The 17,810-nt window shown below is 43.6% G+C and overlaps 2 protein-coding genes across 2 annotated transcripts; both read left to right on the top strand.

Annotated features, from left to right (window-relative positions):
* Positions 1 to 5,437: 5,437 nt before the first annotated feature.
* Positions 5,438 to 8,870, top strand: LOC101774966 (elongation factor 1-alpha). Its single transcript, XM_004962193.3, has 3 exons — positions 5,438 to 5,621; positions 6,341 to 6,825; positions 7,724 to 8,870. Exons 2-3 carry the CDS (start codon positions 6,364 to 6,366, stop codon positions 8,603 to 8,605), a joined length of 1,344 nt encoding a protein of 447 aa, XP_004962250.1. The 5' UTR covers positions 5,438 to 5,621; positions 6,341 to 6,363; the 3' UTR covers positions 8,606 to 8,870.
* A 2,794-nt stretch (positions 8,871 to 11,664) lies between these two features.
* LOC101775375 (protein BONZAI 3) lies at positions 11,665 to 17,480 on the top strand. The gene is made up of 16 exons (XM_004962194.4): positions 11,665 to 11,970; positions 13,036 to 13,083; positions 13,500 to 13,645; positions 13,730 to 13,778; positions 14,237 to 14,293; positions 14,440 to 14,610; positions 14,698 to 14,832; positions 14,940 to 15,001; positions 15,084 to 15,171; positions 15,257 to 15,368; positions 15,448 to 15,524; positions 15,591 to 15,725; positions 16,066 to 16,230; positions 16,297 to 16,410; positions 16,842 to 16,938; positions 17,073 to 17,480. The coding sequence occupies exons 1-16, from the start codon at positions 11,797 to 11,799 to the stop codon at positions 17,213 to 17,215; spliced, it is 1,773 nt and encodes a 590-aa protein (XP_004962251.1). The 5' UTR covers positions 11,665 to 11,796; the 3' UTR covers positions 17,216 to 17,480.
* Positions 17,481 to 17,810: the final 330 nt, after the last annotated feature.

The following is a 17,810-nucleotide window of genomic DNA, read 5'->3' as shown; positions in this document are numbered from 1 at the left end:
AGCAACTCATATTTAGAGATAAATATGGGACAACAAGGAATAGTCAAAACAATCAAGGGGTGGCTATCCAACCATGTCTTGCGATAAAACAATATGCATTTTATAAAACAGGCCAAAAGGTTGTGTCTGAAAAACTGGGTCTTAAATATGCATCAAAGGGTGAGATTGGACTTCCGTTCTCAAAGCCTTCCGGGAGCTCCTGCTCGCGGTACTGGTCCTCGGGCTCGGGCTCGCGGTCAAACTCCTCCTCGCGCTCCTCCTCGGGTACTCCGCGATCTACGGCACACACAAACGAGCACACAATAAATAAAAAGGAAAAGGATTTTACCCGTTGAGCTCCGAACAGGAAATATGAACGGAAAATAGGTAGACAGGGTATTTTCATGGAATTTTGATATGCCTCGGCGGAAATATATGAGAGGAGGCCGTGGTCGAATTTGGGATTGATTGGAGGAAATTTGGTGCATGAAATGACGGTTTAAAGGAGTATTTGGGGCTTTAATACGGGGTTTAGGACTGAACCGCGAGAGCAGGGGCCTATCTGTAATTATTTTTGGAATGGTGGGAGGACTTGTTCGCGAATCAGGGAAATTGGCGGGTTGGATTGCGAGGAGAGGAATTTACCCCTTCTTCTTCCTGGAGACAACAGGAGGTTGAAAGATGGATGGCCGTCGGCGCTCTGGTGGTGGTGGAGGAAGGCAAGGTGCTCGTGGTGAGGGTGTGAAGGAGAAGGCTCGGCTCCCCCCCTTTTTATAGGCGGCGCACGGGCGGGCGAGGGCCGAGGCAATGATGGCGGCCGGACTTTTGGCCGGTGGCGTGCCGGAGTGGTGGAGCTCGTGGATGGCGTGGCGGCGTGGTCAACGAGGCCACAGGAGCGGTGACCGGCGACCGGCGACACGACGCGACGCACCGAGCCAAGCGCTAAACACCAAGGCGCAAGCGGGCGTGGCACGGGCGACGTGACGCGGCGCGGGCGCGACGGCTGCGCGGCGGCGCGGCGGCGGCGCGGCGCGACGGCGGGTGCGGGCGGCGCGCGGCCCGGCGCGCGTGCGCGGCCCAGCGCCTCGGCGCGCGTGCCGCGTGGGTGGGGGCCTGGCGCCTGGCGCAAGTGGCTGGTGGCAGGGGAAAAAAATAAAGGAGAGAGAGAAGGGAGGGGAAGGGAGAGGAGGAAGAAAGAGAAGGAAAAAGGAGAAGGGAAAGAAAGGGGAGGAAAAAGAAAGAAGGAAGAGAAAGAGGAGGAAAGGGAGGGGGAAAAAAAGATGGCGGAAAATGCGGGATTCGACTGCGCGCGGTGTTGGACTTGATGGGCACACGGCGAAAATTACGGGGAGCGGAAAATGGAGAATTGACGGGCCGGGGCCAGGACAGCGGGTCCGACGGAAGGGAAAGGATTTGACGGAGCCCGGTGGTCGGAAAAATTTTGGAGAGTATTTTTAACGGGTGATTTAGCTGGGTGTATTTTACGGGCGTTACAGGAACCTGGTTATAGAGAGAGCGGGGAAAAAGGTCCACACCGGTTCAATCAGGTACTAGACTTATTGATTCCCCCATACTCTCAGCATGTGTTTAGTACATTCAAACACTTGACCATGAACACCGACACGGTTTGACCTTAGCAATTTTCCTCTATACAAATGGGGCGTCAACCATTTCAGGAACATAGCACCCAGCCCCGCCCGTCAACCTTATGATTCCAACAAAAGTAAACAGGCAACTCCTATAGCTCGTGAGTGATAGGAAATCACTTGACTTTTACCGTGTCCCTATTTAGCATAGCAACTACGTGACCTAACATGCTAGTATTCAAAACATTGGCACTAGGAGCATGCAACTAAGGTTTCAATACAACTCCTATGAACTTAATGCACAAACATAAGTAATAAGAATATGGTATAACTTTAGAAATCACGGTTATGCTCTTGGGCTTGCCTTCTTGTCCTAAGTTAGCCTTGGGCTCTTCCAAATCTTGGTTTGGGTCTTGGTTCGTCTCGATCAGGTTTAGCTCAGTGGGAGGGTGTCCTTCTTTAGGCTCCAGGACGAGCTCGTAGGTTCCAACAGCGAGGTTAGCTTCTACACGAGATGCATATGCATAAGATTCATTCACCTAGACAAGTTTATAACATTTCTCTTTATTTTGGTCACATTCACCTAGACAAGTTTATAACCGTTCCTTTTCTTCACAAAACAAGCATGGTTAGAAAGAAAACATAGATTTATTTTGATGGTGATTGTGTACACATATAAAATTCTTAGAAACTTATTATTCAAAAGACAATAGTAGGTGTCATGTTGGTATTGTTTAGTAACCTTTTTAGGAGTGATCATGTTACTGATAAAGAACACAAATAATTACTTGTGAGCTTAAAATCCTAGTAGCAATCATCATTCATAACTAAACTAGCTTTTAACATGAATAAAAGTTTAGGAAGCATATGCTAGTATATGAACATGAATGATTTACAAGAGCTTTCCCCCTACACAAGAAATCTACTGTAAAAATTTGAGATGGATTTGACAACCACCGAATTTACTAAAAATCAAATATGGTTATTTTGCAGATATCAAGAATGATTTATAACTAGATTCCTGTCATCATTTTAAGTATACAAATTTTACAGGAGGGTTTTCAATACTATCATAGACTACTGTGAATTTATTAGGATTTTATAAGTATGAGAACTATTTATTCCATAATAAGGAGAATAAACAACATGCATTTTGTTAAGCAACCAAAAATGCATATTCCACAAGGATAAATATTTTTACTAGTCAGACTTGAGCATCAAGAATCTAACAAAATTTACTTTGCATTTTTATCTATTTTCCACTAATTATCATGCAAATAACAATATTAAGACAGCAATCAAGCATTTAAATTTAAAACAATATGAGCACCATAGATTCTACTAACACAAGTTGCAGATCTGGAACATACATGTTAAATGGAAGCTAACAAAATTGGTTTCACAATTTTTAGTTCATCAGATAATTTATAAGGCATTTAACAGGTCTAGAACAAAATAAATTATAGCATCAGATATGCAATAGTAACATGCCCATGAACATTTTTGAAATAAACTACACATCCTCAGGAACTAAAAAACAAGTTTCACCTTTTTATCATTTTTATATATTTTTCTAGGCATTTTCCAAGTTTGCAGCCATTTAAATGCATTTTATTCAAATCTGATTTTTCATTTTTACAGCAGGACCCTTAGAGTTTTCAAACTTTCACAACAAGACCCCTACATATTTACACTTAGAAGCCTAGGACAAAACTCAAGTTCGTAATGTGGTCCTCGGGCTTCCGGTGAGGGGCCCTCGTGGGGGCGTGGGCTAAGGGCGGGAGAGTGATAAGGGGCTCACCAGATACTTGTCCGATGTAGGGCTTGGGGGGCGGAGGGCGACTGGCGCTGGCACTCAGCGAGGCAGTGGCGGGGTAGCCGCTTCCATCTCTGCTCCGGCGAGGGCGGCAACGGTGGTGGCCGGGAGTAGGGCTAGGAAGGTGGAGTGAGGGTCAGGGCAGTACTTGGCGTGCTTAGGTGGCGGCGGTGGTGACCGGAGGTGAGGGCTCCACGGGGCGGCGGCAATGGCAGGCGATGGGGTTTCGGGTAGGCGGCCGGCGAGTATGGGCGTTGCCCTTTTTATAGCGGCAAAGGGGAGGAAGAGGGAGTGGAACGTCCAGCGTAGGGTCTTTGCGCATTGGGCAACGCTGCGGTGGTTCGGCGGTGGACGAGCAGTGGGCGGCGCACGGGAGTGGCCGGCGGCCGTGCGGTGCGCCAGCGCGCGGCGTGGCGCACGAACGGCGATTGGCCGGCTAGAATATGGCATGTAGGGGGAAGGATAGCGTGCGCGCGGGTTGGCCAGCTACGGCGCTTGTGCTGTCGCTGGGATGCCGGCGGTTGGGCGGCGCGGTGACCGTGCCTAGCGCACATGGCGTTCCCGTGTGGCGCGCGAAGGGCTGATCTTCTGTGCGCATTTTCTCTCAAAAATTGAACTACACGGTTAAAACTCCAAATACAAAAGTTGGAATTCAAACTATAGGCTCCAACTTCTATAAGGTTGACATGTGAAAAACTTGATGGATTTGGAGATAAAATCGAGGGAACTTTGGTAGAATGCCGGTCAAACTGGTTTTGAATCAAACTTAAATTTTGGCCTAACTTCAACCCAATTTTTGAACGCCTTCCACTCAAAATCAGAAAAGTACCAATTATGAAAGTTGCTCAATTTGAAGAGACCTACCACTTTTATATTGGTCAAAATTTGAGTTCTTATGTAAAATTTGTTTTTATTTTCTACCCAAGTGAGCCCCATTTTAAGGGAGTTCAACATTTAGAAATTTTGATTTGTCTTTGAGTTTAACACTTAGCAATTTGATTTTTCTTTGATTTATTTCTTAATTTCTCTTGATTTGGCTCTTAATTACTTGGAATGTCACACCAACATAGTATTGAGCAAAGTGCGGGCTGGATTGGCAAAAAGCCTGAAATAATTCGGGCAAAAAAAATGTGACCCTTTTCGGGTCGGGCTCGGGCGGAGCCGCCTGGTATTTTTTCGGTTGGAAAATAAATAACAAAATAATTAGACCGGCCTTGGTCCACTCAATTTTTTGGGTTAAAAAATGGGCGCCAGCCCTATAAAAGCCACGGGTCGGGCTAGGCTAAATTTGCTCAGGTCTGATCCAACAGCTCGTCCCCCTTGCCAAATAATTGCTTGTTTTAACAATATTCCCTCCGTCTATGTTTATAAGGTTCAGTATGATTTGGTATGGTTTTCAAAATAACACTTTGAGAACTCATTTATTTTATATTATATTTTCTCCATCCAAAATTGTAGGTCGTTTTGGCTTTTCTACGTACATTATTTTTACTATGCACCTAGATATATATTATGTCTAGATACATAACAAAATCTATGTATCTAGAAAAACCAAAATGACTTGCATTTTGAAACGGAGGGAGTATTGTTTATGGTTATAAACTTATGATCATTGTAGAATGATCATTGTAGAGTATATTTATTGTGAATAAAAAATTAATAGTTAAATTATTGATCAAAGATTGCAAAGTTTGAATCTTGACATGCTTAACATGCAGGCAATCTTGTTTAGATTGTCTGAATAGTGAAAAATGCACTTTATCCCAAATAGCATTGCAAAATAGCTTATGGTACCTTAAATCAGAAGCCAACACATATGCAAACATGGTAAACTAAATATACTGCCTAATAATGGAGAGGTTAGGGGATTATTACTTTTCCCTGAAGTTGCATCTCTATCCGAATAGCACTCAATTTTGGTCGAGTGTGTTTGGTAGTCTCAACCCTCAAATGCTAGAATAATAACAGCTTAACAAGGCTTGTGTTTGCTCATTTTTAGCCCATCAGTCATCAGATGACTTTCTGGCCCAAATAGCCCATTCGTGGTGCCCTATCGCACTTCCTTGAAACCTAGCTCCATCCCATCCGCAAATCCCCCAGACGCAGTCGGCCGCCGCAGACCGGGAGTGCACGAGCGACGCGAGGGCGAGCACGCGAGCGGCGAGTCGCCAGCGCGCCGTCACCTGCGCCTCCGCCTCCTCCTCCTCCTCCTCTCGACGCCGTTTCCTTCGCTTCCTCAGGTGCTGTTTCTTTGCGGCCCCTCCTTTCTCGATCTGTGCTACTCGATGCTGTTGCGATGGGATCGATGTTCTCATGTGTCGCCTCCTAGTAATTGGGCAGCTGTTGATACTCACGTATCTGATTCCGTAGGGTTTGTGGATTTTGCGTTATCGCTTGATTTGAGGATTTTTAATTGCTCGTGCGAGTAGCGATTTGTCAGTCTGGTAGTGATTGGGTTGTCGATACTCATATCCAATTCCGCAGGGTTTCTAGACTTTGCGTAATCGCTTGATTCGAGGATTTAATTGCTGGCGGGAGTAGCGATTTGGTAGTCTGGTTTTGACTGGGTTGTTGATACTTGCATCTCCGATTCCGTAGTGCTTGTGGGTTTTGCGTGTTCCTTGATTTGAGAATTTGATTCTTATGGATGGGTTCATCAGGATCCGGATAAGTGCTTAGATACTGTAGGTTGATTTGTTAGTTATACTTGTGGATCGGATGTTTAGAGGTAGCTGCTGTAATTCCTTTATTTTTGAGAGGCTGCTGCTGGGTATCTTGCTGTATAGTTTATTTTTATATAGTTGCAACATCCTTGTTTGATCTAGTTTCTGATCTGGTCTGTAAAATTGTTTTGTTACTGCCTTGTAAAAGTTTTTATATTACTGGCTTCCGAATTCTGTGCTGATACTTGCTCGTTTGCTCTGTTTAGTGTTCCTAACAATTGACTCATCTGATGCAGCGGTTCAAGCTTCACCTGCAGCCATGGGTAAGGAGAAGTCCCACATCAACATTGTGGTCATTGGCCACGTCGACTCTGGCAAGTCGACCACCACCGGCCACCTGATCTACAAGCTTGGAGGTATCGACAAGCGTGTGATCGAGAGGTTCGAGAAGGAAGCTGCAGAGATGAACAAGCGGTCCTTCAAGTATGCATGGGTGCTTGACAAGCTCAAGGCTGAGCGTGAGAGGGGTATCACCATTGATATTGCCCTGTGGAAGTTCGAGACCACCAAGTACTACTGTACCGTCATTGACGCCCCTGGACACCGTGACTTCATCAAGAACATGATCACTGGTACCTCCCAGGCTGACTGTGCTGTCCTCATCATTGACTCCACCACTGGTGGTTTTGAGGCTGGTATCTCCAAGGATGGCCAGACCCGTGAGCATGCTCTCCTTGCTTTCACTCTTGGAGTCAAGCAGATGATCTGCTGCTGCAACAAGGTATAATACAGAAATTCTTATCTCACTTTGGTTAATGATCTGAGAGACTCTTAAATACACATGTCTATAGTCCAGATTTATTTGTTTTGCACTCAATTTGTACTGCCTATTTCTTTCATTGTGTTGTGGATTGGTTTCAATGACAATGCTAGTATAGTAGTATGTGAGTTGTATACTGAATTTGACAAAGTGCAACAAGTGCCTATTGCTTCTATTGAATGTTTATATTTATGTTCGATGGTAGCAGTTTACCCTCATGGAATTGCATTATCTGATATATGTTCTGGCAGATTTTTTCCCGATAACCTTGGTATAAGTTTCTTGTTTAACTGTTTTGAGTAATGTTCTGAAGCTATTGGAATACTTGTAATGCATATAGAATGCAAGCACATGCGTCGCATCATTTAACCGATTCGTTTGTTACTTAATAATGTGCTGTGTTACGATTTAGTGATAGGATGACGTAACTGATGAGGTCTGTATTTGTACTTGCTTTATGTTTGTTATAGCCATCACTAGCTAACTTGGGTACGCCTGTGATATATAATTATCTACCTATTTATATATTTGTTTCTTACTGTTGAGATGCAACTTTAAACAAGTTTATTCCCTAAAGAAGTGCAGTGTAGCAGTTAATTTTGATTGATGTGATGTTTTTCCGTATATAGTGTTTGCTTCCTGTTCATGCGATCTATTCCATTATAAGCTAATAATGATCTTATGTTGCTATTCTGTTTATAGATGGACTGCTGTTCTTCTGTATATACAGTTGTCTGCTGTTCTTGTGTACCATTTAACATTAATTGATACTGTTCTTGTGTATATACAGTTTGTCTGCTGTTCATGCGATCTCTTCAGTTAAGCTAATAATGATGTTTTATTGATAATCTGTTCGTAGATGGACGCCACCACTCCCAAGTACTCCAAGGCCCGTTATGATGAGATTGTTAAGGAAGTCTCCTCCTACCTGAAGAAGGTGGGTTACAACCCTGACAAGATTGCCTTCGTCCCCATCTCCGGTTTCGAGGGTGACAACATGATTGAGAGGTCCACCAACCTTGACTGGTACAAGGGCCCAACCCTGCTCGAGGCTCTTGACCAGATCAACGAGCCCAAGAGGCCTTCGGACAAGCCCCTGCGTCTCCCCCTTCAGGATGTGTACAAGATTGGTGGTATTGGAACCGTCCCTGTTGGCCGTGTTGAGACCGGTATCATCAAGCCTGGTATGCTTGTCACCTTTGGTCCAACTGGCCTGACTACTGAGGTGAAGTCTGTTGAGATGCACCACGAGGCTCTCCAGGAGGCCCTTCCTGGTGACAACGTTGGCTTCAACGTGAAGAACGTTGCTGTCAAGGATCTCAAGCGTGGGTTCGTGGCCTCCAACTCCAAGGATGACCCTGCCAAGGAGGCTGCCAGCTTCACCTCCCAGGTCATCATCATGAACCACCCTGGGCAGATCGGCAACGGCTACGCCCCAGTGCTGGACTGCCACACCTCCCACATAGCTGTCAAGTTTGCTGAGCTCATTACCAAGATCGACAGGCGATCCGGTAAGGAGCTTGAGAAGGAGCCCAAGTTCCTGAAGAACGGTGATGCTGGTATGGTGAAGATGATTCCCACGAAGCCCATGGTGGTGGAGACCTTCTCTGAGTACCCTCCTCTTGGTCGCTTCGCTGTCCGTGACATGAGACAGACAGTTGCTGTGGGAGTCATCAAGAGCGTGGAGAAGAAGGACCCGACCGGCGCCAAGGTTACCAAGGCTGCCGCCAAGAAGAAATGATGCGCCTGGTGGTTAATCCTGTGTCTGCTTTTGCGATACCTAGATAACTTTCACTATCACATATTAGTTTTGTCCCCGGTCATTGCTGTTGTCGTTGAACTTTTAAAGGTCCGCTGGCGGTGTGCCATGTGTTTGTTGTTTAGGTACCCTCTTATTATATCTGCTTGGGCAAAACTTGAATGCTTTAATACCTATGTGTGCTCTTTTGGGCATCTTTAAACGAGTTGGGAGTCGTCTAGTTATCTTTATGCAATTTGTTTCGTGTTCTCTAAATGTTTGCTCCACTGATTTGCATTTGGATTGTGGTTTCAGCCTTCCTGCAACTGAAAATGCTGTATTCAGCTTGTTCTGCTGTGTAGTATACTATTTGTCGGGATCAGTTTATTTTGGTAACTGAGTGTTTTCAGTGTCTTGCTAATTCAATTTTGACAGGAGCGTCACGTGCGATTGCATCGATTTTTGGGTCTCAATCGTATGTAAGAGATCCTTTTTGTTTAACGTACTCGGCTTTGAAGAAATTCCTCACTCTTCGAAGAAATTCTTCACTCTTCGAAAAGTGGCAATAGGTTGTTAAAATTTAACATCCGTCACATTGGATGTTTGGATGCTAATTAGGAGTATTAAATATAGGCTAATTATAAAACTAGGCCTTGTTTAGTTTCCAATTTGGGAGTGGCAAAATTGGTATTTTGCCATAAATGCGCAACTGTAGCATTTCGTTTGTATTTGTGAATTATTGTCCAAATATTGACTAATTAGGCTTAAAAGATTCGTCTCGCAAAGTACAACAAAACTGTGCAATTAGTTTTTGATTTCGTCTACATTTAGTATTCCATGCATGTACCGTAAGTTTGATGTGATGGAGAATCTTCTTTTTGCATAGTGTCAAAGTTGGGAATTTGAGGGTAACTAAACATGGCCCTAATTGCACAGATGGAGTGTAATTCGTGAGACGAATCTATTAAGCCTAATTAGTTCATGATTTAATAATGTGGTGCTACAGTAACCATTTGCTAATGATGGATTAATTAGACTTAATAGATTCGTCTCACGAATTAGCATAGGGTTCTGCAATTAGTTTTATAATTAGCTTATATTTAGTTCTCCTAATTAACATCTGAACATCAGATGTGACACTGTTCAAGTTTAACGGCTCGTATCCAAACCCGTTTGCGCCATCCGCGTTCTAGCACACGACGGCGTGCGTTGGTGAGAGAGCCTGACCGCGCACGACGCCGTGCGGTCGTGATCCCGCATCCGTTCCCAGTCGAAGGACGCTTTTCTCTATCACGCAGATCCCGCCCGTGTTGGCCAACCGTTGTCCCCCGCGCAGCCGCGCTTCCCTTCCCTTCCCAGATATGCAACGGCTCGTTCCGCGAACAAACCTAGCAAGCAGTGAGAAAAGATCTTATGCTCCCACACCGTCCCGTGCTCCCGGACGATATGCACTATTGGTGACAATAAGCGCTATTGGACGGCGGGTACGATTCCCCAAAAATATGACGGTCATCTTCATCAGCCCTCCGAGCTGCATCGTCCGATGAGCACGGGAGCACCAGATCCTCTCCCAGCAAGCAGTAGCAATCAACAAGCCGAGTAATGGGTTGATGGCAGGTGCGACGAACTTGGTCTCTATTGGTGACTCGGGTAACACAATGGGCGATGACTAATGATCAAGTGAGCTAACGATTCTTGTTCCAAAATCTTCTTTTCAGCACACCCTGTCCCTTTAGGCTAATTTGAGCCGGTTTGGCCTCCATGTTAAAAAGTAAAATTTCCATTCACGTGGCAAGTGAAGTAACCCTTCTCCATTCTATCATTCCTCGGATTTTTTTCTCTCCTATTTTCTAGCAGACCATCTTGACTTTCCAAATTTCATGATAAACCGCATGAGCTCCACAACTCCGAGCACTTAACATGTCGTATTTGCTCACATAGCATGCGGTGAGTGGGGTGAGTTAACTGTGGGAGTGCGGGGCCATAGCCCCACTAACATGCGGGTAATCAGAATCAATTTGATTGCCCTCGCACTCTTATATATCAATAATTTATAGCATGAAAAATATGTCCTTCACTATTTTATCATATACGGTATACATAGCATATAATGTGTATTATATGTACATATTTACACATAGTTACGGTACATCTTTCATTTCTTTAAAGTTAATTTATGAAGTCAAACTTAATATAACACAAATTGAAGGGAGCCGTGTGGGCTCCACAAACATGCAATTACAAGTGAGTTGTCACAACTTAGAAGTAAAATAATTATAAAGATGATAGAGAAAAACCGTGTAAATTTCATAATTTCTCACGCGTATTCTAACGCAACATACGCCCACCCGCTCACCAGGTGAGCCGGGTGAGGCTTCATGGTTTCTTCTAAAAGCAATTCACCTTTCCTATTTTTGGCAGCCAAACAAACCGCATTGACTTTACACAATGATAAATCAGGCAAAAACGCGTAGGAACAAATCCTGTTTCCCACACAAAAGTTCAAATAGTGCTCTCCAAAAGTTTGCTCACGTGAGTAAAATACGGACCGCGTCGAGGAGAAATAAAAGGTAAGTAATAATTCTTTTTGAGTAGATAAAGGTCCCGTTTGATTCCCTTTGCTTATTTTTAAGCAAGTGTCACATCAATATTTAGATACTAATTAGAAGTATTAAATGTAGACTATTTACAAAACTCATTACACAAGTGAAGGCTAAACAGCGAGACTAAGCCTAATTAATCCATCATTAGCAATGTTTACTGTAGCAACACATTGTCAAATCATGGACTAATTAGGCTTAATAGATTCGTCTCGCCGTTTAGCCTCCACTTATGTAATGAGTTTTGTAAATAGTCTACGTTTAATACTCCTAATTAGTATCTAAACATTCGATGTGACGGGTGCTTAAATTTAGCCAAAAGGCAAGGATCGTTCTCATTGGAAAAGATACGGAAGGAACTCGACCGATTTCCTGGGGACTTCAGGTATCCCGGTATAAATATCGGGCCACGGCAGGGCGAAGGTCAAGCGTCAAAGGTGGCCTCTTCGTTCCAGCGCTTTCAGAGTTTCAGTTGTGCCGTACTTCGTTCGTCGACTCAATTTCGTAACGTTCGGGAAGAGAGAGAGAGAGAGAGAGAGAGAGAGAGAGAGAGAGAGAGAGAGAGAGAGAGAGAGAGAGAGGGAGGGAGGGGGGATGGGCGGGTGCTTCTCCGTTGCCGGCGACGTCCGCGGCGGCATGGAGGCCGTCGGCGGGGGCGGCGGTGGGAGGAGCCACGGGGGTGCGGCGGCGCAGCAGGGCGGGCCCAACGACGCGGTCGACCATTTCTTCCAGGCGCGCGGCCTCCGCGGACTCTACACCCCCATCGAGGTAAGAAAAATGCACGCAGTCATGCTGCATCTGTTCTCCGGTGGCTGGAGTGGTTGGGAGAGGGGATTCGGTTGGTTGCGGTTTTGGTTTTCGGAGGAATTGGGGTTTTGTTGCTTCGTAATTTGGTGGGTTTTGCCTCGTTTCGAAACGGTTAGGGGGGATTGGAGATTGGAATCAGGATCCTCGGCTGAAATGTGACCATGATTTTCGAAATGTACTACACTGGGTTACTCCGCAAATGCGTTGAAAAATAATTTTGTTTTGCTACCTTCTAAAGTACTTGCGGTTTGAAGTGGGGTTTGGGGTTTTCGGCTTGCGTACGAACTAGATCATATATACTAGTACATATTCAGTTTACATTTATGGTTTCTCAAATTTTGGTTGCTAGCATCGTGTCTGAAAATTTCTGTATTGATTTTCGGTAACTTTCATACCGGAGGCTCTTTTCCTGAAAGGGATTAGGAAAGGTCAAATACATTTTAAGTTGGAGTGGGTGGTGGAGGAGCTGGATGGGGGGAGGAGGAAATATTTTGCTTTATAACTCTGATAAACCATGGCACGTGTCCAGTGACTGATTGGTACTGTGATAACTTTTCTTTTGACGTAGACCTGGTGACGCCAGACAACACTCCCTACCATTTAATAAATAGTTAGTCAATATTTATTTTGTAGACTTTCTACTTCTCTGATAAAATATGAAACAGTTCAAATAATATAAGTTTGCTATCTGCTGCTCATAAGAAGATATCTGGGCTGTGGCGTGTGGGCTCATGCATTACCATTCTACACTCATTCCTTGGTTCTTGTTACCATATCCCTTTGTGGCCAGTGCATGCACCATGATAGTTGGACATATAGGAAATGTACGGCTATTCCTTAATTGTTGGTTGGTTGGTTTGAAGTTTTTCTTAGCGATCTTAATGCCTTCAATTTTTGGTGTCCTACCTATTATGCTGTGTCACCAGTTCATTCTACATGGCATACTATACATGTTGCCAAGTTGATTGTGGATGTCAATCTGAGGATTTCATGTGCTGATATGTTGTTTTCTTGCTCTAATTCCAGCTGTCATTCTCAGCGACAAAACTGCGGAACATGGATGCTTTTTCCAAGGTGCAAAATAGTATTATATTCTTTTAAGTACTTTAATCTCAATATTCTTGCTTCCATCTTGGTAGTACAAGTCTTGTTCTCCACAGGCATAATAGCATTTCCTTGTAAAATTAAGATAAATCAGTCCTGGAATGGGTGTCTCTGAGTTTTGTAATGTTGGATATTCTTTGTTGGAAGTGATAGGTTATGTTGTGGAAATGAACATACTATAAGTTGGTAATTGTTTATAGTTTTATTATGTTCCATATCAACATGCCTGTCTTTTACCGACAAGCGGACCATACAACCTTCACTTTTCTTACACCTAACCCACACAAAATTTATTTGTTACAACGTGTCACATTGCAATCCTGCTTGATTGCTTCGCATCTGAATTTTTTTCCTTTAAAAGTTAACATTTTGTATGCCTGCTCCAGAGTGATCCTATGTTAGTAGTCTACACTAACATAAAGGGAAAGCTAGAGGAGATTGGTCGTACTGAAGTTATATTAAATTCTCTGGAGCCATCATGGATCACAAAGGCTACAATGTCTTACCAGTTTGAGATTGTCCAACCACTCATGTAAGTTTCTTATTACAGATATGTAGATATTGCTTGAACTAAGCTCCTGCAGTCCTACTAACTTAGTTTTTCAAATCATTGTAGATTCAGGATATATGATGTTGACACAAAGTACCACCAGACTTCAGTGAAGGTATTAGTATCATGTACCTTTAGTTCGTTATTTAGTTTTTTTTTCTGTTCCTCTACTCAAATTGAATAGACGAATACTTAATTACTTACTGGATGTCGGCTTAAATCAGCCAACAGCTTTCTTACTTAATTACAATATTCTGCATATGGTCACATTTGCAAATGTATATCACCAGTTATTCTACATATTGTACACGAACAGTAAATATTTGCTTCAAAGTTGTATGATTAGCTGGCAGAACAATTCTCTCAAATTCTATTTTTGAAAAAAAAAGTATCAAGTAAAAATAGCCTAGAATAGAAGTTCCCTTCTACCTCAACTTGTATGCATTATTTTGTGAAGAAAGTTTCATCAAGCAATATTAAGAGAGGGCTCCTGAGAACAATGTTGATTTGATTTATTTGTAGTCAATAATTTTCTATATAACCTATAAAATCTGCATTTGTTGATCGATGCAGCTGTTGAAGTTGGATCAACAGGACTTTTTAGGGGAAGCTTGCTGCAACTTATCAGAGGTTGGTAAAACATCAATTGCATTGATGATCGCAAATACCATGAATAATTTGTCGCAGAATTTTCTGTTTTATACAAGTTATCTAATTATTTGCAAAATATGAAATGAGGCATTAATGTCTTGTCTGATTTTTGTCTTCTTTCACAGATTGTCACAAAATTTAACCATAGCCTGACATTGAATCTTCGAAGTGATTGTGGGCATGGTCTTCATGGAACAATGACTGTACATGCTGAAGAAAGCGACTCCTCAAGAATGGCAGTTGAGATGACGCTGCATTGCTTGAACTTGGAAAACAAAGATGTGCTTTCCAAAAGTGTATGGACAAATTTCCTTCACTGCTACAGTAATGTTATGAGCTGATGAAGTAGTTACAATTCTCAAAAGTCTTACTTGTTTACACAGGATCCCTTCTTGAGAATCTCGAAACTGGTAGAGACTGCTGGTCCCATTCCTATCTGCAAAACAGAAGTTGTAATTAACAATTTAAACCCTGTTTGGAGGCCAATCACTTTAACATCACAGCAATATGGAAGCAAGGTAAGTGCAGTTTTACTGATATGAAGATATTTCTGTCAGCATGGCTTAGCAATGCATAATTCAATGTTGACCTGGACCTGGTGTTGTCCCTCTCTTGTGCATTTCAGGATAACCCACTGCTAGTTGAGTGTTTTGATTTTGAGTCCAGTGGTAACCATGAACTGATAGGGTACGTAAATGACTACTGAAGTATTTTGTATCTTCTGGCGTTGTTTCTAAAGATTAATTATACCTTGGTTGTCTGATAACAGGGCATTCCAGACAACAATTACACAGCTTGAAAACCTATATGCCTCAAAGTCTGGAGCAAATTTTTACAGCCATAAGGGACAAAGAAAGGTTTGAGTTTTCCTATATGTTGTGGTATACTGAACAAAAAAATCACTTAAACTAACTTCTCTTGATTTGTATAAATTGGTTTCAGATGAAAGGACAATTGTTTGTGGATCAGTTGCAGGAGAAAGTCCAGCATACTTTCTTGGACTATATTTCCAGCGGATTTGAGCTCAATTTTATGGTGGCTGTGGATTTTACTGGTTAGTTCGGTTTTTTATCTTATGATATTTTGCAGCTCTGTCTGTGTTAAAGATCTTGTGATTTTTACTTCCATTTCAGCTTCAAATGGTGACCCCCGTGTACCTCAGTCCTTACACTACATTGACCCCTCTGGCAGACCTAATTCATACCAACAGGTTAGGATTCGTCTGATTTCCTTTTTTTTAAGGCAGCAAAAGCTTGCTAATTGGTTCATTCACCAGGCAATACTTGGGGTGGGCGAAGTTCTGCAGTTCTATGACAATGATAGGCGATTTCCTGCATGGGGTTTTGGAGCAAGGACACAGGGTCATGTATCACACTGTTTTAACTTGAATACAGCAACAAATGACTCTGAGGTCAGGTTTTCATAGCATATCTTCCAACCATGCTGAACACTTTTTTATGTTATATTTCCTTCAAACCATATAATCATGGACTATCATGTGAATGATAGTATAGTATGTAGATTTGGAATTAGTATGTCACTATGTCTGTTAGCGCAGTTATGGTATTGCCAATCATGTGTGTTTTTGCTCCTGATATCTTGCTGAACATTCGACAAACTGGGCAACACACAAACCATTACTGACAGCATTCTCATTGCTTATATTGATGCTATCTTTGTTTATTCTCCTAATGATGGTGTTTATAATTGACAGATCATCATTGATGTTAAGGTTTTATTTATGAACGCAGGTTGTTGGAGTTGAAGGCATCATGTCAGCATACACCTCTTCCCTTTACGCCGTTTCTCTTGCTGGGCCAACTATGTTTGGGCCTGTCATTAACAGAGCTGCAGATATTGCAAGCCAGTCCCTTCAATACTCAAACAACAAATATTTCGTCCTGCTCATTATCACGGTATGCAATGAGATTTCTGCACATGACCTCTATTGGTCCGTGTTATTTACCTGAGCACTTTTGCAGGATGGAGTTCTTACTGATATTCAAGAAACAAAAGATTGCATTGTAAGGGCATCAGACTTGCCATTGTCGATTCTCATTGTCGGCGTTGGAAATGCTGATTTCCAACAAATGGAGGTAAAGCGAAAATCTTCATCTTTACCCTGATCAAATAAAATATTCTTGACAAATAAAATTTTCTGAATATTTCCCTGTCATCTTTACCCTTATCAAACAGTATGCACATTTCCTTTATGCTGTAAGCGAAATCATTCTGTAGACAAAATTGATCCAACACCTCACGATGTTTGCTTTTTCAAGCTGAGCTGTTGCATGTTGTACCTGTCCATAGTTTAGCCTGGCAGTTTATTGCAGCACGGCTCTGCACCTTTTTAATTGCACCTGTAGTACCATGCATTCGATGAATCTACAGGCACGCCTTCCCTTGCATCTGCCAGAAAGTTTGTCTACTTTGTCTGATACTAAAACAAATGCTGTTGGATTGCAATACACTGTCCTGTGATCTTCTTTTCTGTCCGCTTAAAGTGCTTAACAATCCTCCACTGCAGATCCTGGACGCTGACAACGGTAAGCGACTGGAGAGCTCGACTGGGAGGATCGCGACACGCGACATCGTCCAGTTTGTCCCCATGAGGGAAGTCCAAGGTCAGCAGCAACCTGCACCCATCACATTCGCACTTGTTACCATCAACCAACTCCAGCTGTCACATTACAGCCACAGAATAATAACGTTGTGATGCAATTTCATCGCCTGGCGGATCTTATGTCCTTGTGCGCAGGTGGCCAGATCTCCGTCGTGCAATCTCTCCTGGAGGAGCTGCCTGGACAGTTCCTGCAGTACATGCGCACCCGGGGGATCAAGCCGCAGCAGCAGGCTCCCCCGGGGCATGCTTCGGCGCCCGTCTACCCTCCCCAGCAGTGATCCGCCGCGCTCTACGTGAGCTGGTCCTTCAACCGAAGTGTAGATTCCGCGGGTGCCCTGTGGTAGCGTAGTACTCTTGTTCATACAGTCTCTGCTCTGCCTGCTCAAGGCCTGTCTGGTTGCGCTTGGCGCGTCGAACGCAGTTGAATCTGCGCCCTAGTTCCAGCATTAGGTACTGAACTGCGTTTATCCTCCAGGTTGAACGCGTCGCTGTAAATTCCACCAACGTTATTAACTTGTTATCCCATGCTTACATGTTCTTCTCCTTGTTTTGAGGTTCTGTTAAGCTACAAATGGAACAGATTAGATGGAGCGTTTGCACTCCTCGTCTGGTGATATAAAAGAGAGAGGGGTGTCTTTGGTGGTGGTTATGAGTTGACCGCAGCCTGCCTAGCTCCATGATGGACCCAGCGGCTGGCTGGGGGAAGGGGGCACGGGGCATGTGCGTGTTAGCCTGGAGGCCAGCCTAGACTCCCTAGAGCTCGTGGGCATGTTAGCCTGGAGCTCACTCACAATCACCGGGTGAGCGAGCGCGCGACATGCCCGCCGCGCCTCCTTCCCTCCCTGGCAGCTCTGTCCCCCCTCCTATCTTTTG

The sequence above is a fragment of the Setaria italica genome, chromosome III (genome assembly GCF_000263155.2).
Source record: "Setaria italica strain Yugu1 chromosome III, Setaria_italica_v2.0, whole genome shotgun sequence".
Lineage (NCBI taxonomy): Eukaryota > Viridiplantae > Streptophyta > Magnoliopsida > Poales > Poaceae > Setaria > Setaria italica.
This window is presented reverse-complemented; position numbering and strand designations above follow the sequence as displayed.